This window comes from Danio aesculapii, chromosome 23 (assembly GCF_903798145.1).
Source record: "Danio aesculapii chromosome 23, fDanAes4.1, whole genome shotgun sequence".
In the NCBI taxonomy this organism is placed as follows: Eukaryota; Metazoa; Chordata; class Actinopteri; order Cypriniformes; family Danionidae; genus Danio; species Danio aesculapii.
The window spans coordinates 17,161,729-17,186,112 of NC_079457.1; the positions used below are offsets into that span (position 1 = coordinate 17,161,729).

Here is a 24,384-nt window from a genome sequence, read left to right on the forward strand (position 1 = left end):
CCAGGCTGCCCGCTCGGTGCTGTCCTGTGGATCTGCTAGCAGACGGGCAGAACTGGCATCATGCCGGCGGCGCTGAGGTCGTCTCTGGACGGGAGCATGACGGATTCAGGAGAGCTGGAGCAGCCGGCGTCTCCATGCCTCGGAAAAGTGCCCCGTGACCTGCTCCAAAACTTCCCTCACACCAAACGTGTGGGCAGCTACCTGGTGGGCAAGATGATCAACAAGGGCTCGTTTGCTAAAGTTATGCTGGGCATGAATATCAGTACAGGAGAGAAGGTGACAGACTCACACACACACACTCATACACGGTCTGACGGCTGTCAATCAGAGGCAGTGCCACACACTGAGGGCGTCAGTCATCAGTGCGCTGAAGGGCTGTCATTCATTTTTCATGGCGTCTCGCTCTCTCGGCTTTCATAGCGACTCCGGTTTGGCTAATCTGTGTCACGCACCGCACTCATAATCTATTCATATACACTCACACTGATACAATCAGGTTATATGAAGGCAAGTGTGTGTGTGGGGGTGAATTGGGATGATTTGTCAGTGTTTTAGTGATCATTTTGGGTAAAGTGGTGAGTTTTTGGGGAGGGATTAAAGATTAAAAATTGAATTTACTAAAGTGATTTATATACAAAAATAAGGCGTAGAGAGATTATCTACAATAATAAAAAAAATAATAGACAATATATAGAATGTATAATAATAGTAGGACAGATATACATCTAAAAATGAAACACCCAGCAAACAATTTAGTGTTTAATAGATGTCTAATAGACATGTAAACGTAGAGAGCGTGGCTAAAACAAGGCTAAACTTGGGCTGTCAGTGAAAATAATCTAAATCTAAAAACAGCCCAAAACTAGACTAGTCGTCAAATAGACAGACTTGACAGACTTTATATGTGTAGTCATTCATTTCTGTTTATTAGATTTTCACTGACAGCCCAAATTTAGCCTTGTTTTAGCCAAGACGACTATGTTTAGACATCTATTAGACATCTTTAAAAAGCAAAACAATGCTTACTGGGTTATTTTGAACATGTACTTAAAGTATATTTTATTGCATTATTAAAAATCCTTGTTCATAAATGGGTAAACAGTGATTTGAAGGATTGTGGCAATATATAATAATGTAAAAAAATGTGCTTAAATAGTATAATTTAATGTTATGGTTTACATTTTTTGGTAAATAATCTATTTTTACATTGACATATTTTTGGGAGTGTCTTCTGTAAATCTCTGGTAATGTGTAATGTATGTGAGTGTGTGATCGTGTTATTGAGTGCGTGATCGTGTTATTGAGTATGTGATCGTGTTATTGAGTGCGTGATCGTGTTATTGAGTGTGTGATTGTGTTATTTGTTATTACTTGTAAATAGACTTAGATGATAGGTATATATAATTTAGTTGTTTTTATGTAAATGTTAACACATCAATTAGGTTGCATTAGTTAATGTACTTATTAACATAAACAAACAATGAACAAGAGAGAGTAGTTTTAGCTGTGCCTGTCCTGTGGTGACCTGAGTTTTCATGGGTCAGCGATTGTGGCCTGTGTGCATGTGTATGTTACAGCTCTTCTACACATCACTGAGCCCTTCCTGACTGCACTGTTTACCTCAACAGATTACTATGGTGATCAGTAGTACTTCAGAAGTGTTTAAGCCCACATCACCTCCAGCTCAATCCTACAATTTGAGAAGTGTCAATCATTATCCCTAACCAGAGATCCTTGCCTGACTGTAGATTTGTTGTGCTAGAGCTCAGCTATTAAAGACAGCACATAGTAGAAAATACAATGCTGAGATATTTTTGTTTCTTAGACTTGTCTCTTTGGAAAATGACTCTGATAACTTAATATTTTCCCTTTCTTGTTAACGTTGATATTATTTGTGTCTTATATATTTTTCTTCAGAATTTTAAAAGAAAGAGCTGTGAAAAAAACTAAATCTAGTCATTCTGATAGGAATCTGATGAGACTAATTGATTCAAATTCATTATATTCCTCTATCCTCTTACTATATATATATTCTCCATTAATAAACTTTCAGAAAGATATCTGAGCCAAAGTCCATATTAACATTCAGCTTTTCTTTGTTTGTGGATCAGGTGGCAATCAAGGTGATTGATAAGAAGAAGGCTCGTCAGGATTCATACGTGTTGAAAAACATGAAGCGCGAGCCGCGGATTCACCAACTGATCCGCCACCCCAACATTGTCCTGCTGCTGGAGACTCTGGAGACGGAGAACTGCTACTACATGGCAATGGAGCTGTGCGGTGGAGGAGATCTAATGGATCGCATCTGTGACCGCAAGCGGCTGGACGAGAGAGAGGTGCGCAGATTCACCCGCCAGATACTGTCTGCTGTAGAGCACCTGCACAGACACGGCATCGTACATAGGTAATCAGCATGAGTCTGTTTTCATCTATTGTGTTATCAAAACTATGGGCTGCACTTCCGGTTTGGGGAACTTCTGTTAAATAAAAATGAAACAAATTATTTAAAATAAAGTTGTGCTACAAATGATCCATATTTGCAGTGAAAACTGAGTGAGTGGAAAGTTTGACTTTGTATTTTACATTAAAAAAATGCTTAATTGGATTTACCTAATTTTTTAAAGTAGGTAACTGGTTGCAAACAATTTATATGGGCTGAATTTAAACAAATAAAATAGAAATGTAGTAATGTTCAGCTTAGTTTGTTTGGTTACAGTTTTTCCGCTTTGGTACATTTCTCAGATCAGAATTGAAATTTGCCAAACAGTAAGTGCATTTCTGAAAACAATGTCTACAAATAGCAAAACACCATGGATTACCTGCAAGTCTCTTGCTCAACATCCTTATTTCATCTCTCAAAACTACATTTCTGAAATATGCCATAAGAATGGCAGTAAAAATGCTTAGTCATGTTGTCAATATAACAGTGTTGTCTGGAGGGGTGTTCTGATGTAAAATATAGCTTTTTTTTGCTGTGTATACTGTAATTTGTTGACAGATCATGTCATTGGGACACAGAAAGGAAAAGGCAGCACTGCATAGCACAAAGAAAAAACAACAAAAGTAGAAATGTGAACATAGGACAATCTCCTTTCAGATCGCCTTCATAAGAAAGTCAAGATCGACCTGGGAGAAATGTACCAGTTGTAGACAGATTTAAATAAAGTCTAATGGAAATGTATGAGAAAGCATTATCTAAAGATTGAACAGGTACACTGAAAAAAGTGTTGCATGCAAAACTGTTGCAAACAGTTTATTTATGTTGAATTTAAACAAACAAATTAAATTTAATAACGTTCAACTTAATTTGTTTGTTTAAATTCAGCCCAAATAAATTGTTTACAACCACTTAATGTAAAAAAATTTAGTTAACCCAAGGAGTCATCTTTGAATAATTTTTTTCAGTGTAGTTTTGAGAATTTCAATTCTGATCTGAGAAATGCACCAAAGCGACTGGGAAATTTTTTTACTAGTTTACCATATAACTAGTTTGCTGCCACTTACTTAAAATTTAGTGAATCACTTTTTTCAGTGTATTTTTATTCCTCATGAAAACAATGTGACATTTGGTATTTTGATGCGACATTAGTCGATTCCACAAACATATCCGTGGCTGAATCACCATTGAGTTTAATGTGTTTTGACTTTCTCTCTACAGTACAGTAATATTTAATATACATCTGTAATATTGCTGTGCAATTACTTGTAAGTAATTTGTTAGTTCGGTAACATTTTAGTTAAAGTAACAATTCACACTATTAATTACTATCTTATTACCTGCCTATTATTAAGACATTAACAGTTTATTAGTACTTATAAAGTATGATCTTATTCTACATTAACTCTTTATTAACCATTAATAAGCAATACATACACTAACATACCTTAATAATAATAATAAGCCGTTAATTAGTTGTTGATTGAGCTGATAGTCTTGTTAATAGCGTCAATTTTACATAAACAAATAAAGTGTGACCTTTATTCGATTAATTTAATTAGTTCTGCTAAGTTGATTATTTTTTTAGTATAATGACGCCTCCATGTACTCAATTTATTTAACACGTCTCTGATTAATAGACATAATTCATGCAAAGCATCGTGGGATGGAGGAAAAAGGTGTATCGTTCAGCCAAACATCAAAATTCTGTCATGATTTATTTACCCTCCTCTTATTTAAACACTAAAGAAGATATTTTGAGGGATGTTTGAAGCCATTAGCCGTTGACATTGTAGAAATTGCTTTGTATTATGGATGCTAATGGTTACACGCCTTCAACATTCTTCGAAATGCTTTTTTTGTGTTTGAATTCATAAATGTTTGGAGCCACTTGTGGTTGAGTAATTTTCATTTTTGGGGGTGAATCTCTTTAATGATAGTGTTAGACGCGTGGAAATGAAGTGCAGAGACCATAAGGAGTGTCAGGGATCGAGGGAGGAAAGAAAACACAAAGAAATGAAAATGTTGAGTAGGTGTTAGGCTGTATTGCGGACTCTAGTTATAAGAGTCTTAAAGTAATGATGTACTTTGTGTTGTAGATCAGAGAAGTGTGAGTGGAAGTGGATGAAATGTGTGTCAGCATGCTTTGCTAGTCTGGAGTTGGATATAAATTGGGTAAAAAAGTCAATCTTCAAATAGATAAAAAAAAAAGATTTATATAAAGGTTTAAAAAGAGAGAAATGTCTTAATTTTACGTTATAATATACAATGTAATTTATTTATAAAATTGGTATGGTCAATGTAAAATGTAGAAATATACGCATTTATTTATTTAGTTTTCCTAATAAATAATCTATTAAATTAATCAAATAAAATACTATTAAATATTTAACATTATAGAATACAATAGAATTTCTGAAATTGCTATCCTCGCTATAAAATGTAGATAGACATGATACAATTTTAGATATTTATTAAATGTATTCAATGTATTGTAAAATGTTAAATCTCAAGTGAATGCACTGTTTAATTCACCAACATTTGGGTTATACTCTTAGGCTTCTTTTTGTAAATATGATTTTTATAGAGAAATATAAACTATATCTAAAATTATGTGTAAAATTATACAATAATACATTTTAAAGTTATTGTGTATGTGTGTCTACAAAAACCATGTATGCTTAATTTATCTAAAAATATCAAATAAAACAATCATTCATTTTAAAATGTGTTGAGTGAACTCAAAAAGTGAGAATATTTATTTAAGTTTACTATTTGAAATTAATGCATTACTTTAATCATTTCTTTAAAAATATTCTAAAGGTTTTATTTTAATTGTCAAATCTCGAAGTTCAATTAAATTTGTTCATTTATTAATATTTTTAATTTGAGAATTTCATGATTTATCTATCAAATTGCAATCTGAACACAGAATAGATAAAACTGCTACAATTAAATACGTTGTTTACACTCATTTAATGCATTCATTTAAAATCTAATTTAAAGTTATTGTGTATGTGTGTCTGCAAAAACAATATATACTTCATTTATCTAAAAATATCAACTAAATCATTAATACATTTTAAAATGTGTTGAGTTTAAAAGTGAGAAGATTTATGCAATTTACTTTTTGGAAATAATGCATTACATTAACAATTAATAATTTCTAAAAATATATATTTAAAGGTTTTATTTTAAATCTCAGTTCAACAAAAAATCTATTAACAACAAAAAATGTATTCATATTTTTAATTTTGGGATTTCATGATTTATCTATTTATTAAATTACAATTCCAACACAAAACGTAAAGAAATGCTACAGTTAAATGTGTCTGCAAAAACCATTTATACTTTATTTATCTAAAAGTATCAAAACAATAATTCCTTTTAAAATGTGTTGAGTGAAATCAAAAAGCCAGAATATTTATGCAAGTTTACTTTTTGGAATTAATGCATTACAATAAAGTTAATAATTTTAACAAAATATTCTAAAGGCTTTATTTTAAATCTCACTTCAATTAAAAATTGGTTCATTTATTAATATTTTTTTATTTGAGAATTTGCATTAATTTAAAATCTAATTGAAAGTCGTAGTGTGTGTGTTTCTGCAAAAACCATATTTACTTCATTTATGTAAAAATAACAACACAATCGGATGTTTTAAAATGTGTTTAGTGAACTCAAAAAGTGAAAAAAGTTATGCCCTTTTACTTTTTGGAATTAATGCATTAAATTAACATTTAATCATTTCAGCAAAACTGCATTAGATAAATGTTTTTTTTCTTCAAAATTGTCTTGCATAAGTCTGTTAATCAACCTGTTCTGATCAAAACTACTAAATGTTTTTAAAAATTACAGGATTTTAACTCTTTAATTACCAAGTTCACAAAAGATGTCACTGATTTGGTGAAAAAACACAAACAAAATGACGTATTTTCTATATAAAAAGTAATTGTGGACTGGATTTTTTTATCGCAGTCTTGGACATGTGAACGATTACCATTGCCTTTGCATTGGTAGTCTTTAATTTTTTTTTCTCTCTAATTTACTGTTGGTGGCTATTTTTGTCCCATTGACTTCCATTATAACCACATTTTTTGATTGCAAAAAAATTACATGACACCATATAATTATGCACTTTTGATTGTTGATGGTTTTCCCTGTTGGGAAAAAGTCAAATTCATAATTTGTATTGTTTATCATCAGTTACCATTTACCAGCACCATTAACCCTTTAGATGCAAAAAAAGCTTAGTTTCTGGATTTTATATGGAGTATAACAGCATATTAAAGTGTGTGTGAGAGAGAGTGACTTTTGTGCACTCACTCACTTTTACCTCGATGTGTCTGAGAAAATCTAAATATGCATATCAACTCTCATTTCCCAAAATGTGTGTCAAAGTCCTTCTGCTAGCTGGAATACAGAAAAAGTTATGGCCAAATTAAGATTCTAAATCATCCCAGAGTAGATGAAAACATCCCCAACAGTGCATAAGGTATGACATGTAAAGATCTAAAAATCAAGGCTTTATTTTAAATCAGTTCAATTATTAATATTTTTAATTTGAGACATTTATGATTTATCTATCAAATTGCTATTCTAACACAAAATGTAGAAAAATGCTACAATAAATACATCGTTTACACTCCTTTAATACTTTCATTTTAGTCATTTTGCTCTCAAAAACCACAAGCAACAGAATCATGCAGCTAAGTGAATGTATATGCATGTGCAGTAGTGTTTTGGTCTGCCAGTGCAGCCTTAATAAAGGCAGGAGTGGTAATGCCATCAGCTTCTCATGCCATCATCAGCCATGCAGAGCCACTACGGTTAACACATCATTCACTGACTTCCTTACTAATGGAGTCCAGAATGAAGCTTCATAACGCAGAGCTCTGTGTCCTTTATTAGAGCAGGTCAGGGATCAAAGCGTGTTCATCAACCCACACATACACAGTGCCTATGGAAACCAGAGAGCAGTGGGTTCATGTCCATCTCAGTTCAAAAGTTCAATAGCATTAATCAAACCATTTTATCAAGCGGCTCCACAAACACTCTTTTTATGTTTTGGGGTCTGCGCTATAATAGACGAAAAGCCCTGTCAGGCTGCAGCACACATCATATCTGTCAGAAAACGGCAATACTTGCAGATTTAAATCCCTTTTCCAATTTTATTAAAGGCTTTTCTTTGTACGTTTCAGGGAGAGTGTCTGTATGTGAACTTTTGAGAAGGAGAGAAGCAAAAAATAGCCTTGAGGCCTGTGATATTTTTATAGGCTTTTGATGCAGTTTCGTATTAAATGTGAGGAGCGTGCGGTCGTCAAAGTGAGTGTGAGTGTTTATGATGAAGTGGAAAGAGATAAAAGGAGAGAAAGTATAAACGTGGAGCTCGGCAGAATGACTGGACGTCCAGCACCACCGAGCTGTGATATCACTCGCATAGCTCTGCTTTTTAATACCAGTCCGCCTTTTAATTCAGTGTTTTCATTATGTTTTGTGTGCTGCTAGAGGTTGTTGGCTGGTCATTGTGTTACCGCACATGCAGGGAGATTTTATGTTTATATTTATCTGATTATATGTACAGTGAGGTTCCAAAGTCTGAGATCGCTAGTAAAAATGCGTCCATTTGTTTAGTTATTTTTCTCTTCTGATTTAATGCAATATTTTATTCTGCCTAGAGGACTGTTGAACCCTTGATTCTGATTGGCTGTCGAACATTATTTTATTATGAGTGTTATTATTTTCAGATAAAAGCACAGCTGAAGTGGGACAAAAGCTCAGAGATACCGAGCAAGCAAATAAATATATTACACAATAGGAAAAAATGGATGAGCAATTTTAACCTTTGTAGGAATAATTGACTTGGGCACCATTATATTATTGGGAAATAATGCACACCTGAAGGGTAATAGTTCATGACAGATTTCTTGTGTGCATTATTTTCTTCTAATCCAGCAACTAGCTGTCAATTATTCCTGACGTGACTGAAAACCTGAGGGAAAGTTGCCCTAAAGAGCATTTTGTGCTTCTGAGTAAACCAATGTGGTGTTTTTTCTAGATTTTAATGAAAGTAAAACTGAAATAATTGTGTTCAGCCCATCAAATTCTTCTAAGGCACCAACAATCAAGCTTTTCTGTGAAGCCTTGGGTAAAAGAATCTGGGTGTTATCTTTGGTGATGGCTTGAGATTTGATAAACAGATAAATGCAGTGGTCAAATCCTGCTTTTTTCAGCTTTGACTCTTAAAAACAGCCACACCTATTCTATATAGAAAATAATAATTCATGCTTTTATTACTTCTAGTTTTGACTACTATAACTCACTTCGTTTTGGGATTAGTCAGACAACTCTATCCCGTTTACAGCTGCTGCAAGGCTTTTAACCGGTACCAAAAAACATGACCACATCACACCAGTCTTACGCTCTTTGCACTGGAAGTGTCACTTTTAAAAATTTTCTCTTGGTTTTTAAATCACTAAATGGCTTGGCACCTTCTTATCTATCAGACCTGTTGACTGAACATCAGCCTGGTCAGTCTCTTCGGTCATCAATCCAGTGACTATTATGCATCCCTAAGTAGAGGTTGAAATGCAGAGGTGATAGTGTTTTTGCAGTAGCTGGTCCTACATTGTGGAGTGCTCTGCCCCTCTGTATTAGATTTATATCATCTCTGTCTGTTTTTAAATCTAGGTTGAAAATTTACCTTGTTGATTTGGCATTTTATCAGTGAGAATTGTTTGTTTTAGCTACAATTATATATCTTTTTTTTGTGATTTGTATTGTGCAGCACACTGGTCAACCTTTGCTTGTGTTTAATAGACACAATTTGGTTGTGTTTAACAAATAAAATTGATTCTGACATTATAAAACTGTTTTGGTTAATTGAAATGAAGCTGAAATAAAATATTAACATTTAAAAATTGCCCTGGAATAAGGCATTTTAGCAGCTTTAAAATTATACCACTAACAGAGATTAAAAATTCTTATAAATATGACAAAAGCAAATGAACTACTGAACTTTAAAATGGAAAAGAACTGAAAAAATAGTGTTCTGTGCACTATATAGTTAAAATATAAATGAATAACAGACCATCAATCATGTGGTCACAGTGTATTATTTTGCTTAAGAATGTGCTTGTGTGGCAACCAAGAAATAAAGCTGAGTTTCTTGGAAAATGTCAGATTATTTAAAAATAAAACCAGAAATTAGTCACTTTATTTTGATGGTCCGTCTGTTGAATTAAGTTACATTGCATCTACATGCCAACTAATTCTCATTAGATTATACAGTAAATAGACTGTAAGGTTGGGGTTAGTGTTGACGTACTTGAAAAGTTTCTTATAGTCAGTTAACCGTCTGTTGAAGGAGCAGTATCAGCAGATATTAAGCAGACAGTCTACTAATACTCAAATTGACCATCAAAATAAAGTGTTACCCAGAAATTTTCTTTTATTCAGGACACTATATAAAGCTGAAATACGTGACTGTACAAAAAAAGAAACAGAAAATTAGTTATTCAACACACTTCCTTCATTTGAATTATATTTTTGTCTTGCTATCTAGGGACTTAAAGATTGAGAACTTCCTACTGGATGAGCACAACAACATTAAGATAGTTGGTGAGTGTCTGTTTAAGTGCATCTTATATTTTGACCCTATTTTCATCATTTGTAACACACACAATTTAAACTAAGGTTTTTTTTATTTTACTTTCCAACTTCCAAACACATTAATAGCTTAACCTCTGACCCCTGTGAATGAGTCAGACAACTATTATGTTTGAAGCCACTTCCAAAAAATTGTATCTCATAAATACGGTTCCTACCTTTAAGGTGACGTTTTATTTAAAAAATATATACAATATGTAAAATATACACATTAATACCCTTTAAATTGTGTGTGTGCGCGTCTTGTATTCCTTATGTTGTGTATAGCAATACCAGTAAATGGTGACCTTTTTTTGGGGTCCCCATGGGAAAAAATGGCCCATACATGTAAATCACACATAATGAAGTATTTTGAAAATGTACAAATGCAAATTTATATCTGTAAGGGTTGTGTTTAGGGGTATGGTTGGGAGATATACCCTATCTATACTCTAAATATACAGTCTGCCAGTAAAAAGAGAAAAGAAATCATTATGTCTATGGAAAGTCCCTATTAAGATAGCTGTACACGTGTGTGTGTGTGTGTCTGTGTGAAAACCATGTATGCTGTAAAAAGTGATTAGTTACATTTCTTTAAAAAAATGTTAGTAACCTGTTAAGTTGACTTAATTTTTAGTCTTTTAATTTTCATAATAACTCACTTTAAGTCAAGACAACTAATCGCTTTATACAGTGTATACTTTATTTAAAAAATATTCTTTTATCTGAGGAGTAACACATGCAATAACATTACTGTGATATAGACAAAAACTGGAACAAGTTTCTTTCTCACACCTACATCAACCATCTTGGACTTCTGAAAACACAGAGCAAATCGAATTAATCAGTCATGCATTAGTCTATCTGCTGTTGAACGTGTCTGCATCAGAGATCTCATGCAGTGGTATGTTCATGTGTGTATAGACTTTGGTCTGAGTAACACACTGAAGGGCGACTCTCTGTCTGTGGATCTGCTGAACACTCAGTGTGGAAGTCCTGCTTACGCTGCTCCTGAACTGCTGGCGCACAAGAAATACGGCCCTAAAGTGGACGTGTGGTCCGTGTGAGTGCACTAACCACATCTACAATAACGACTAATTGCTCTTCTAGTAACAGCAGTCACATGTATGTAGATTATATCAGCTGTGTGTTGTAATTGGTGTGTGTTTGTATGTTTAGAGGTGTGAGCATGTTTGCCATGTTGACTGGCACGTTACCCTTTACCGTGGAGCCCTTCAACATCAAGCAGCTTCATCAGAAAATGGTGAATGGAGAAATCAGCCCCATACCGTCAGACATCAGCAAACGTAAGTGCTGTAGTATGTTTGTTTGGTAACACCTTAAAGTAACCAATTCCGACTGTTAGCTAGTGGCTGATTATTAAGGTATTCACTAAAAATGATGTTTGCTGTTTGTTCAAACTACTTATTTAAAAAGAGCTGAAACAACACAATCCTTAATGTTGTCACGACACAAATCGATTACATGCAACCCAGCATTTTTTACAGTGCTGGCTGTTTATTAATACTTCTAAAAGTATAATCTTATTCTACATCCCTAATCTTACCTAATACCTAAACCCAACTACTAACTAAGCAGCAATTAAGTACTTTATTGAGCTAAAAGTCTTAATGAATTGTTAATAGCGAGACTTGTACCTTAAAATAAAGTGATTATAGTGGGGAATTTCCATTAATTTGGTTGCTTTTTATTGACTTTCATTGAATTTGTAAGTCACTTTGTTATAAAAATGACTGATAAATAATTACATGTGAATTTAAAGACTGGAGACATCGCTCTCCCCAACCCAAAAACTGGACAGCAGATAATATGTGACCATTGGCTGGTTCACACAGGGCTGTTGATTTTGAATTGATATACTTTTCAGATATTTATTATGCAGAAACATTTGATCTGCACAGTTTTGGCTAAACCATATCCACATACTGCCATAAAAGAATTTTTTTCTGAAGAAAATTAATAGTTTTATTACCAAGAAAGCAATGAATGGATCAAAAGTCACATCAAAATGTAATATGTGAAATGTGTATATATAGCCATTGATAATTATAATACCAATATTTGAGATTTAGATATTTGAACTTATTATAATTTTCTGCGGATAAATGCTCTAAATCAGGGGTCCCCAAACAAGCCCACAACCCCCAAAATAACAATTCCAGTGTCTCGCGACCCCCAATATCCTCTGAGGTGGTTATAAACATATTAACATTGCACATAATGGTGCACACACACCAATAGCAACTATATAAACACAACATATTGACAACACGAAAAAGTGCAACAGACTAACAACTAAATAAGTTTTATAGTCATGAATCATTTGTTTAATTTAATATTAACTGGCTTTTCATTTGTATGTTGCTTTTTCTGTATTAAATACTATGTTTATCTTCTGTAGATTATGGATAAAATATGGTAATTCTAATAGGTTAATAACATCTATAAGATTTTTGGAAATCACCAAGTGACCATCCAGGGGGTCTTGACCCCCACTTTGGGAACCACTGCTGTAAATCAGAGATGCCCAAACTAGCAGAGGGAAATGATTGAGAAGGGTTGGGGAATGTCTTTAACAGAGATTCTCTTTTATGTTTTATTTTTTTTATGAACCTTCCATAAATATTTTGATCAATGTTAGATGAGTGGGGTGGGAGGTAGGGTCTTGAGGTCCTTTTTGTAGTAAGCTAAATGTAACCTTTTGTATGTTGTTTGTTTTATTGCTGAGCTACAAAAAAGCACACTGAAATTAAATGTTTCAATTAAATGTTGTAAATAAATCAGATTTTTTAAACTCTTTATTTTCATTGAAAAACCTTCATACATACAGTACCGCTTAAATCCTTACAGGAAAGAGATGGACCATATATCGAAGTTCTCTTGGGAGTACTCCACAGTGCATTTAGCTTACTACAAAAAGGAACTCAAGACCCTACCTCCCACCCATCTAACATTGATCAAAATATTTATGGAAGGTTCATAAGAAATAAAATAAAATAAAATCAAATAAAAGGCATACATGAATAACATTTATAATCATTACATGGAACTGGCTGGGACAAAAATTAAAAATTGAAGCAAGGTGTACAAGGACAATGAAACCAAAAGAGACATTATAAAATAATTGTAAGATAATTATAAAATAAATAAACATACAATAGTCTTGTTTTCCCAGTGATGGGTTGCAGCTGGAAGGGCATCCGCTGCGTAAAACATATGATGGATAAGTTGGCGGTTCATTCTGCTGTGGTGACCCCAGATTAATAAAGGAAATAAGCCAAAAAGAAAACTAATGAATGAATAGTTTTGTAAAAATCTATCAGTTCAGACTATCTGCAAAAATAGCATGAATGGTTCCCAATCCTGTTAAAAATGGACAATTGGTCACTTAGTGGGAATCTCAGTTCTTCAAAGTGTAACATATTTCCAGGAATCAGATTTTTTTTTTTAAAGTACATACTGTCACTTAACGAATAGGGGACAAAGCAGAAGATATCAAAAATCAAGGCAAAGGTAGGTTCAGCATGAGTAGTGTATTTGGCATTGAACTCCATTGTTTTATAAATGGATTTTAAAAATGGTTTTATTGTAATAAGTTCGTTAAAATAATCTACATTTTCCAAAAATTCAAATACATTAGTAAATACGGTTGAATATTTGTTTCTATTTATTTAGAAATATTATGAAAAAAAATTAGGAAATTATCCAAGGTAACTTTAATGTTATAGACTTTGCTACTGTATATTTACCTTCGGCCCACAGCTCTCAATCAAGCTTGAATTTTGGCCCTTCATAAGACGTTTGTTCACCCCTGCTCTAAATGATTGTACTCTTCTTTGAAATTTTGAAGACACATTATCAGTAGTTTATTAAAAATAAAACACAAATGAAGATTTTACTTTGAAATGGTTTCTTAATTTATATTCATTTTTATAAACAAGAATCTCAGAAAAATATTGATAATAATAAAAAGCTTATAGATGAACAGGTTTTATTGCAATAATATTTCACAATATAATCATTATTTTCTGTATTATAATTGATAATACAGTAAATATAAAGTAAATTAATTCTTGACCAGGACAGGGAGAGAGAAGGAGAGATAAAAGGTGTGGAGTGAAGCGGTGCATTTCAAAGTGTCCTTCTTCTCCATCAGATTGTAAGATCATCTGATCCCACACATTAAAATTCATCTTCATCAATATTAATAACCGAGTATATTCGCCAATCACAAAAATAGATGCACTACAAACACAGTGACGTAAATGTCTGCCAGCGGAACACAATCCAGCCGGGTTTTCCCTGATTCTGTTGCAGGTGACATTAGATCATTGTTACGTAGTTTGTACGTTTACGTATAGTGACCTGACTCCTGTTTCTCTGAAGCAGCACATTGATTGTTTATTAAAAAGAACAACAGATGAAGACGTAATAGATGTAAGTTCAATCTCTAAATGAGTTTCTTTGAATATAAATACATCTGCTAAATTAAGACCGAACTGAAAATGTTCCTTATTATACCTGGATATCAGTTAGCATAACGTTTCCCATTTATGATGTCTGTGATAAAGTATTTGGTAAGCGTTTTTGACGTATTCAGAAGATTTTGTGCTTGGAAAGCAAATCTGCAGTTCCATAGATGTAATGGAATTTTGACCTTTAATGGACAAACCTCAAAAACAGTGTTCAAAATAGCATAACAGGAACGATATAAGCCAAACACTGAAACAAATATAGTAGTAATAAAAGCAACCAAAACTCACAGCACCTTCAAAAATTCCAATAGGTGCATTGACCAAAAATATTACAAAGAGTAAAGTGACTGAAAAAAGTCTGTGCACTCAAAAAAGGGCAATAATGTTTACCATTTAGCTTGGAAATGATAATGGTCAACATGTGATGAAACATTTTCCCTTTTGTCAGTAAATTGCATACATCACTATCTCAGTTGTGTCTTTTTGATTTTTCTTAGAGTATGCAGCTTATTCTCACATCACTAATATATTAATTGATATTAATACTGGAATTACTAAGGCTGTCAATATTTGCAGTGCAATTTAAATTAAAGAGCCCCTATTATGCATTATAAAAGGTCATATTTTGGTTTTAGGGGTCTTCAACAACAGTCTGATATGCATGCGAGGTCAAAAAAACACCTTCATGGTCTTTTAATATGCATTTATTTTTACCTAATTATCCCAATGACTCCCATATGATTCGTTCAGCGATTCATTTGTTCCCAAACCACTCCTTAGCACGATGCTAATCTGTGCTGATTGGTCCGATGACCCAGTCTGTTGTGATTGGTCGACTGCGTTCAGTGCGAGACACAGAGAAATGCCCAGCACAGCTTATCAACAAGTATTCAGAGTGCAGAGTGTATGTGTGAGCCTAATGCAGGAGGAGTGCATTAAAGCAGTGCAGTTTAACACCAGCATATTGCTTTATTCTTAACCGTAAATTAAAACAGTGACGCACACTCAGTATTAATCCACACAGTGGCAAAAGCTGAACTATTTTGAAACTTGACCGCCGCACGTGTGTAGGAACCGCTGACGGTGGCCATAGCAATGACAAACGGCAGTAGATTGCGAGCTCACAAATGCATGGTTTCTCTCAAGGTTTTTTTTCTTCACTTCCGCCATTAGTGAAGTTTTTTTTCCCTCTCCGCTGTCGCCACTGGCTTGCATGGTTCAGGATCTATAGAGCTGCGCATCGTTGGATTTGCTCTTCAGTATTTGGACTCTCAGTAGTGATTATTAAACCACACTGAACTGAGATAAACTGAACTGAACTTAAACACTACAAACTGAACTACACTGTTTCAATTTACTATGACCTTTTATGTGGAGCTGCTTTGACACAATCTACATTGTATAAGCGCAATACAAATAAAGGTGAATTTAATTGAATTGAAATCTGTAAACAAAGCAGCACATGTCGCGTTTTCAACATGGCTTTAGACGCGGTATGAGAATATAAAGAGTTAACCAGACGCAGTGCAAACAGTTACAAGTAACAAAACACAATTAAATACATAATTTTCAAGCTATAGAAAACAAGGAGGCAACCATTTTAATTGCACTTACTTTCACTTGTGAAATGGAGGAAGAAACTGATCCATGAACTGTGTACTGTAAAGTTCCTGTCAAGCTCAAACAAATCCCATACATCAATAGTCTTTTCTGATCCTTCCTTTAACATACGGCCGACAAATGTCCCATTGTAAGTGTGTAGATTGCTGTAGCATTCATCAGAAAAATGACGGGAACACAGCTCCAGGCTGGGGCTATAATGCTGAGGTATTTTTGCAAAAATAAACTTCAACCACTGACTCTTCACAGCCTAGGGGCCGAGGGTTTAAATTTAAAAATAAATAAATAAATAAAATAAATTTTTACAAATGTTGGAAAGCAGTAGCGAATAGTATTCGCAATATGAACGTCAATGGCTTCTTCTATATATTTGTTTGTAATTATCATAGAAAAGAAATTCATGAAGATTTTCAAAATTTTCCATTTTTAGGTGAACTAACACAATCTTGATCTACTTCTAAATTGTATCTGCAATTACCAATAATAGCAGTTTCTGTTTTTCTTATTCATTAGAAATGTGTAATACCATCAAGAATACGGTCTACTTTGCTATTGTTATTATTGTAGGTGGGTTAGGTTTCATTGTGAATTTATGTAAGTTTGTTTTGTATTTTCTTTCCAGCAGTCACCTCCATGTCCATCAAAAAAAAGAAAAATGCAAATCAATGTCAAAACCTTGACATTCACACATTTGTCCCATTTTCACCACCAAAATAGTTTTATTGATCTGAAAGCTTCAATTACAAATTTACACTGGATTTTGTATCAGTGTACAATGCATGTAAACTACCTTGATGTCAAACATTGATTAAAAGACATACTCAAATCAATTTTTGACGCCAAAATTAATGTTTTTACATCAAGGTAGTCAATTCAATTCACCTTTATTTGTGTAGCGCTTATACAATGTAGATTGTGTCAAAGCAGCTCCACATAAAAGGTCATAGTAAATTGGAACAGTGTAGTTCAGTTTTTAGTGTTTAAGTTCAGTTGAGTTTATCTCAGTTCAGTGTGGTTTAATAATCACTAATGAGAGTCCAAACACTGAAGAGCATATCTATCGATGCGCAGCTCTACAGATTCCGAACCATGCAAGCCAGTGGCGACAGCGGAGAGGGAAAAACAAACTTCACTAATTGGCGAAAGTGAAGAAAAAAAAAAAAAACCTTGAAAGAAACCAGACTCGGTTGGGCATGACCATTTTAATTTCTCCGCTGGCCAATTGACATTGACATCAAAAGTCAACTGACATCAAATCGATTTGCATTTTTTATGCGTTTTTGGATGTTTGATGTTGTTTTGACATCAAGGTGCCTGCTGGGTTATATTTCCTCATCTATGTATAATTTAAACTTTTAATATATTGATAAATAGAAATAATTATTCTGATTAAATGTTCATTTTTTATGTCATGTACCATCCAATCTGCTGTCGTATCATTAAAAAAAACTACGTCAAGGAAACCTCTAAAGTATGTTTTGGCTTATCATTGTGTTGTCATCCTGACTGCCTGTAATGATACTCCTAAGTAAATGCGTAAATGTGATCGTCACTGTCTACTGACACAAACACTACCTTAACCTCAGTACGCACACACACACACACTGCCAACCTGGCAGTCTGGAGTGAGGAATCCCCCCTGGACTGAAAAGGTGGCACAGAGGAGCAGAGCACTTCTTACATCTGATCTGCCATTCTGTAAGAGAAACCTTGAGCAGTTCAGTCTGGGTCACACATACTCGTATACATGGTTTACAAGGATAGGCATAATGTATTTTATACTCTAACAATGCTATTCTATTGTTATATGGCTTGTTGTATGACTAGTGTCCTCATAAATCACCTTAATAGAGTACAACTGGGTCATACCCACATCATTATACAATACAATGTTGCTGTATAAAATACATTAAACAATTTTGTGTCCCCATAAAACACATAAACAAGCACAAACACTGCATTCATTGTTCAGATCTTTTGTGTAAGATTTAAACCGTATTGAGTCTCTCTTTCAGCAGTGTCAGGATGATGGTGTTCTCTTTATATGCGTCTCTAGCGGCTGTAGAGTTCGTCTTGTCTCTGCTGGAACCAGAACCAGCTAAAAGGCCAACAGTAAAATCAGCAATGGAGGACAAATGGCTGAATGAGGGTTATGCCAAGAGACCCTTGCATACAGTCATTCATAAAAACAGGTACGGTATCTGCAAATGTGAACGATATCTGAAGGAAGAGACATCTGATGTGTGTTTGCTTTTTTGTTTTAGGATGCGTCCTGAGGATCTGAATTCAGCTGTGTTGAACTACATGACTGAATCTTTAGGTTTTGGGCTTTCTGATGTCATCCACACGGTCATCAGTAACAAGCCGTCCGCCATCTTAGCGTGCTACCATCTGCTGCTGAAAAAACTGACCAGGCATCAGAAAGTGGTGCGGAGCATGAAGGTAAAATAATAACTAACAAGACAAAACATGTGCTTTCTATTTTATTATATTTTAAATTGACTCAAAGCTGAATTTTCAGCATCCATTCCTCTGGTCTTCAGTGATCAGTAACATAGAAATCAGTGTAATGAGCTAATGTGGTGATTATTAGTTTAAGTTTGCTGAAAAGGGTTTTCCTGCTTAACAATTTTACAGAATTGTACAGAGTTCTTTGATAAATATTAACTTTAAAGGTACGGTAGTTATTTGGAAAAAGAATAATGTTGAATTCTACACTGACAGTTTTGGCTGATAAAAAAAATAATCTTACTGACCCTAAACATTTGATTATTCTGAATATCACTATATTACACTCTTCATTCTTACACGAGTCAATGTTTATCAGTTCATATTATATATATGTATTTCAGACAGCATTTGTTAAAGTTATTCTATGAAAAGGTTCTTTTTTTAAACACATACTATTTATAAGTGGCCTCAGTCTGGTTAAATACAGTTTTAAATATTAGATGTTTTATTGTATTGATTAAGTTTACAAAAAAAAATCATGTTAGCATTTTTAGTAAACTGTATTTAATCTAGTATGTCCATTTGACGTTTAACAACAACAACAAACTAATTCATAACCAGAAACTGATCATATTAAAAGATGTTCAGTTCCTAGTTATGAATTATTTTGTTGTGGAAAGACTACTGAAAAATCATACTCAAGTAAAAAATACCATTACTTTTTCAGAAATGTAGTGCAAGTAAGATTTAAAGTATTTGGTGTAAATAAGACTCAAATTATGAGTAAAAAGTAGCCCTTTTAAAAGGACTCAAGAGTAGTGAGTGTTACGTTGGAAAAGGTTGATGCGTTTACATGTAACTTGTGTGTTTGTGTGTGTAAACGTAGCATTCTGTAGTGCATTTAGTAATAGTTTAAAGCCATTTCGGTCATCATACAGTAAATATCCTTCATCTTCTCATCAGTGGCATTCAGTCTTAACAGTCTCTGGGTCATTGCATGTAAAGTATCTTGTTGGACACTTTTATTGCTTCCAAACAGTTTTCTGCATGTCTTAAGGTAGTTCAGTATGATGTGATTTGATTAGACAGGAATGACGGACTGGTTTTTCTAATCCCCATAGACAAGAGAAAATAAAGTAGTGGAGTAAATGTACCAATACTGCACTAAAAATGTGCTCAGAGGAAAGTAAACGTACACATTTATAAAACTACTCAGTAAATTACAATTTCTGAGAAAAACTACTCAATTACAGTAGTTTGAGTATTTGTAATTTGTTACTTTACACCACTGGTAAGGATATGGATTGGAATTAAAATTGTCCTTGATTTTTTTTTCCTTACTAAATTACAGAGGCAAATAATCAAAACTCTTAAAATGAGCTAATGAACAATACAATGCCTCTTGTGTTGAGAGTATGGTTGAAAGTAATCAGTTTTGTGGTAATCAAGATAATACTAAATTTCAAAAGACTTTTAAATGTAATGTTATATTAAGAATATATTACATTACAATGGTCTGATGACTACATTTGTATTGTTTTCCTAGCATGAAAATCATTTTCAGTCTTTTAACATTAGTGCATGCCAAAATACAAGCATACCTATCAATATTGTGGGGGAGTATTTTGCACTTTAATAGTAGGTATTGACTACAGTGGTGTTTTCCAGGGGTGCGTTTCCCAAATAACGATGTAACTCGCTGATGAACTATCATAGTACGATGCATCATTTGGGAAAAGAACAATGTAGTGATGAGCGTTTCCGAAAACCTGTAGTTTCTCTGTCTGCCCATTGTTTGAACCACGTTAGTAAATAATGTAAAACGCCCATAAGGATGTTCTAAATTGGGTGGAGTAACAACTTCTTGACGACAACTGTGATGATGATGATTATTAAGTAGGATATTGTTTTTTTTTTTTTCTTTAAGTCTACTTTTACAATGTGTCACATGTAAACCACTGCAGAAATGTTCTAACCATATCATAAGCAGTACAGATACTTAATAATTAACCTACTATAAGTTAAAAGCATTAACGTATGCTGTGTTTTTTGTTTTCACAAGCTTTGGGGACGTAACATAAATTCCACATTTAAATAATAGGTCACCTATAGCTTTCATCATGAGCCATGGCTGTGTTCAACATGACATCAATGTTTTCAAAGTGCACTGCGAAGGGAGCACAATTGTAAACATGAAGATCGCTAAAACTGAACTGCAAAAATACTTTAAAAAGCAAATTACACCTAAGAGTGATGACTTTAATGCTTTATTAAATCATTCCAAGTTTAAATGTTTGAATGTTCTAAATGAATGGGGCATAGGGGGATAACTGGATAAACGCTAAATTAACAAACTATGTTTGTAACACCAGAACTTGCAACCTTAGTTGGCTAATGATGGTTTTTGGGAACGCACCCCAGGTTGTCAGATTATTTGGTTTCCAATCATAGCTAAAATAAAACCTTCTTGTCCTCAGAGAGAGGAGAACAGTGAATGGAATCTTCTGAATAAAGGCTTGTTGAGAGGAAGAAGCAATGCAAGTGCAAAGAGTCAGCAGCAGGTGATTAGAACAGATAATTCTCAATTTTGCATTTTAGTCTCATTGAAACAAAACATTTACCCCACTCTTCCCTTCACTAGTCTCCACAGAGTGATTCAGCCAATGAGAGAAGCTCAAGGCAGGCTAATAAGAGCCAGAGGAGCCAATCACAGGACAGAGATGCCCAGAGTGGCATAAAAAGACCAGCGGAGACCAGCAGACCAAAGCAGACAAGCCTGGTGGACAGAGTAGATTCTCCTGCTTCACCGCCGGTGGACACGGCTAATGAGATCGCCATACTGGTGGAGACACATGATGGACTGAATCCAAAGGGTAAGGCACATAATATTAATATGACATTTCATCTTTTTGAAATGACGTTTTTGTAGGTCCACTTGCAAGTTCCATCAGCCATGGTTCAAATTGGATTATTGAAGATGTGTTTTGTGACCAACAAAAGTTTATGATTCTTCCATTAAATGTTCATCAGAATAATCACAAACCCAAAAACCTACATTTTAAAAGTCTAAATTTACAAAAACTGTAAGATACTAACTGTAAGGAAATTGTATTAACGTATGCTGTATTATCAGCAATAGGTAAGCTAGAAATGGTTTACATCAGGGTATGTTGTTCGACAAGAATGTTATTCGGACACAATCTTATGACAATTTGTACATTTTTAATTTAGTGACTAATTCGGTAACACTTTATTTTGATGGTCCATTTAGTAGACTGTTTGCTTAATATCTGTTGATACTGCTGCTAAACAGACATTTAACTGACTATCAGAAACTTTGCATGTACATGTCAACTTACACTTACCCTAACCCCAACCTAACAGTCTACTTATAATCTGAGAATTAGTTGGCATGTAGATGCAATGTAACTTAAATTCAACAAATGGACCATCAAAATAAAGTGACCGCTAATTCATATTAATTTGTCTGATTTCCTCTTTCCAATGAGGTGTTAGAGTGGTTTTAGGGCACGTATCCTTTTAAAAATTGTACGTTATCACATGACTTAATCACGTTTCTGACAATATATAAAATAGTTAGATTTCCTCATGAGATCAGATTGGTTATTCCCAGATAACAACCTCTGAAACTAATAACAATAATACTAAGCCAGTCCTTTCAGAAAGAAATCAAGTTGACAAAAAGACTAAATCCAATATGTGATGACAGTATATTAGAAGAGATTTGACCAGAAACACCACAAGAGTAATAAGGTCAAATAAATAAATAAATTAGCCTATCCAAATCAAACTTTGGACTTAAACTCACTGACTTTGTCGACATTGAGTACGTTTACATGGACCCAATAATCTGATTTTAATGTGATTAAGACAATACTCTGATTAAGAGCGTACCATGTAAACAGCGTTTTTTGATTAACTTAATCCAACTAAAGTCATAATTGAACTAAACAGAAATCAGATTAAGACATTATTGAAGTGCAGTACAGACATGTAGTGCAGTACAGACATGTAGTGCAGTACAGACATGTAAACACAGCAATCAAACTATTATCGTCATGTAGGTTTTTGCGACAGGATAGTCTATACACACAAACAGCTGTTTGACACTATTCTCTGCACCTACTGAGTCAGAGAAGGACCACAGACACCCGCATCGCAGGGTTTTATTCCCATACGGCATGCGGTATTAAATTCCCTTAAAACAACACTCTTCCAGCAGTTCATACTTTCATCCAATATCTCATTTGACACGGGGGCATGCATGAAATGTTCCTGACTGAAAATGAAAGTGCCAAACTGCAGAAACACCTGAAATTACATGAAACTCCGGAGCAACTCATGTAAACACGTCTTATTCAGATTAAGGCAAATAATTTGATTACTAATGTCTATGTAAACGTAGTCATTGCCAACAAAAACACCTAATGTACTAACATGAACCTATTTTGAAAAAGGAAAATCCTATGTGGGTCAAAATGACCTGAACTGAACCCAACAGTTAAGTCATACACATTTAACCAAAAACCACTGAGGCATTTCACAGCGACTGAACCAGAAGCTCAAAAATGCTTGCTTATTCACAGCTTTAAGACTCCTGTTGCACTCATATGTGAAACTGTAAATGTGGTCAGACTTTGTGCATGTTTACATTTCAGTGTCAGTGTTTGTTGAGAAGGATCTACTTCACGTCTGTTCACCGAAGTGCTCCTGCAGAGACGCGAGCGACCCCAATCTCTGTGACTCTGCTCCCTGTGATGCCACAGACATCTCTAGAGACTCCCAGATGATCAAAACACCAGTCAAAACACATGATCTGAGACCTACATACTCTGACAAATATCAAGCGCTGGAATGTGAACATCAGCACGACGACAAGCTAGAAAAGTTGCAGACGTTCTACTCGGACAAGGGGCCTTCTCCCAGAACAGGACAGCGCTTTAAAGACCTCTTACTGGCCATTGAGGAGAAAACCTACAACGCTCGACACCTCAGCACGGTAGAAACTACAACACAGACGTCTCCTTTACCGCGTCTGCGTCACACAGGAACGCTGAAAGAAGGCACAGCTAGAAAAGTGACATGGGTTGGTCTTACGCGCCACACAACGGCTGGCACAGGCTCCTCGCCTTTCTTAGTTAATGGCTCAAAACCGCCATTGTTTCCATCTCAGAGACAACAAGCTCTCGTCATTAAAAACCTGAGACACGCAAAGGAGAAGAGGAACACGGTAACGGGAGGAGGCATAGGGATGGCCAGTAATACAGCGAAAAGAAACACAGTGCAGTTGCGCACCGCGATACAGCGCAAAGTCACAGACCTCAACCTACCGCTGCTTCCGTCTGCTTTGCAAAACAAGTCGGACAAAAAGTCAGAGATACTCCGAATGGATTTTGGCTGACGGTCGAGGATTTGAGGAAGGAAAGGAACATTCCCAGGTTTAATACAGTCATTCTTCATGCTTGGTCAACAGCATTTGCAGTATAATCTTGATTACCACAAAACTGGTTATTTTCAATCCTACCCTCGACACTACAGGTATTTTTTTGTGTTAGTTCATTTTAAGATTTTGGGATTATTTCCTTCTGTAAGTTAGTAAGGAAAAAAAAAAAATACAAGGGCACAATTTTAATTCCAATTAGAGGTCTGCGCAGGACTAATTATTTTGTCCTGCTGCCGCAAGGTTTTATTCTGCACCAGACCGCTCCTGCC

General features: G+C 34.5%; 1 protein-coding gene across 1 annotated transcript; it reads left to right on the forward strand.

Moving 5' to 3' along the window:
* The first annotated feature begins 60 nt into the window (after positions 1-60).
* Positions 61-24,073, forward strand: LOC130217492 (hormonally up-regulated neu tumor-associated kinase homolog A). The gene is made up of 10 exons (XM_056449603.1): positions 61-276; positions 2,112-2,404; positions 10,002-10,057; positions 11,009-11,147; positions 11,264-11,391; positions 18,257-18,392; positions 18,465-18,642; positions 21,129-21,212; positions 21,293-21,524; positions 23,331-24,073. The coding sequence occupies exons 1-10, from the start codon at positions 61-63 to the stop codon at positions 24,071-24,073; spliced, it is 2,205 nt and encodes a 734-aa protein (XP_056305578.1).
* Positions 24,074-24,384: the final 311 nt, after the last annotated feature.

Coding starts and splice junctions, on each gene's coding strand:
- LOC130217492 (XM_056449603.1), top strand. CDS start 61: ATGCCGGCGGCGCTGAGGTCGTCTCTGGACGGGAGCATGACGGATTCA. Junction 277..2,111: donor ATATCAGTACAGGAGAGAAG/GTGACAGACTCA, acceptor TTTGTGGATCAG/GTGGCAATCAAGGTGATTGA. Junction 18,393..18,464: donor ACAGTCATTCATAAAAACAG/GTACGGTATCTG, acceptor TTTTTGTTTTAG/GATGCGTCCTGAGGATCTGA.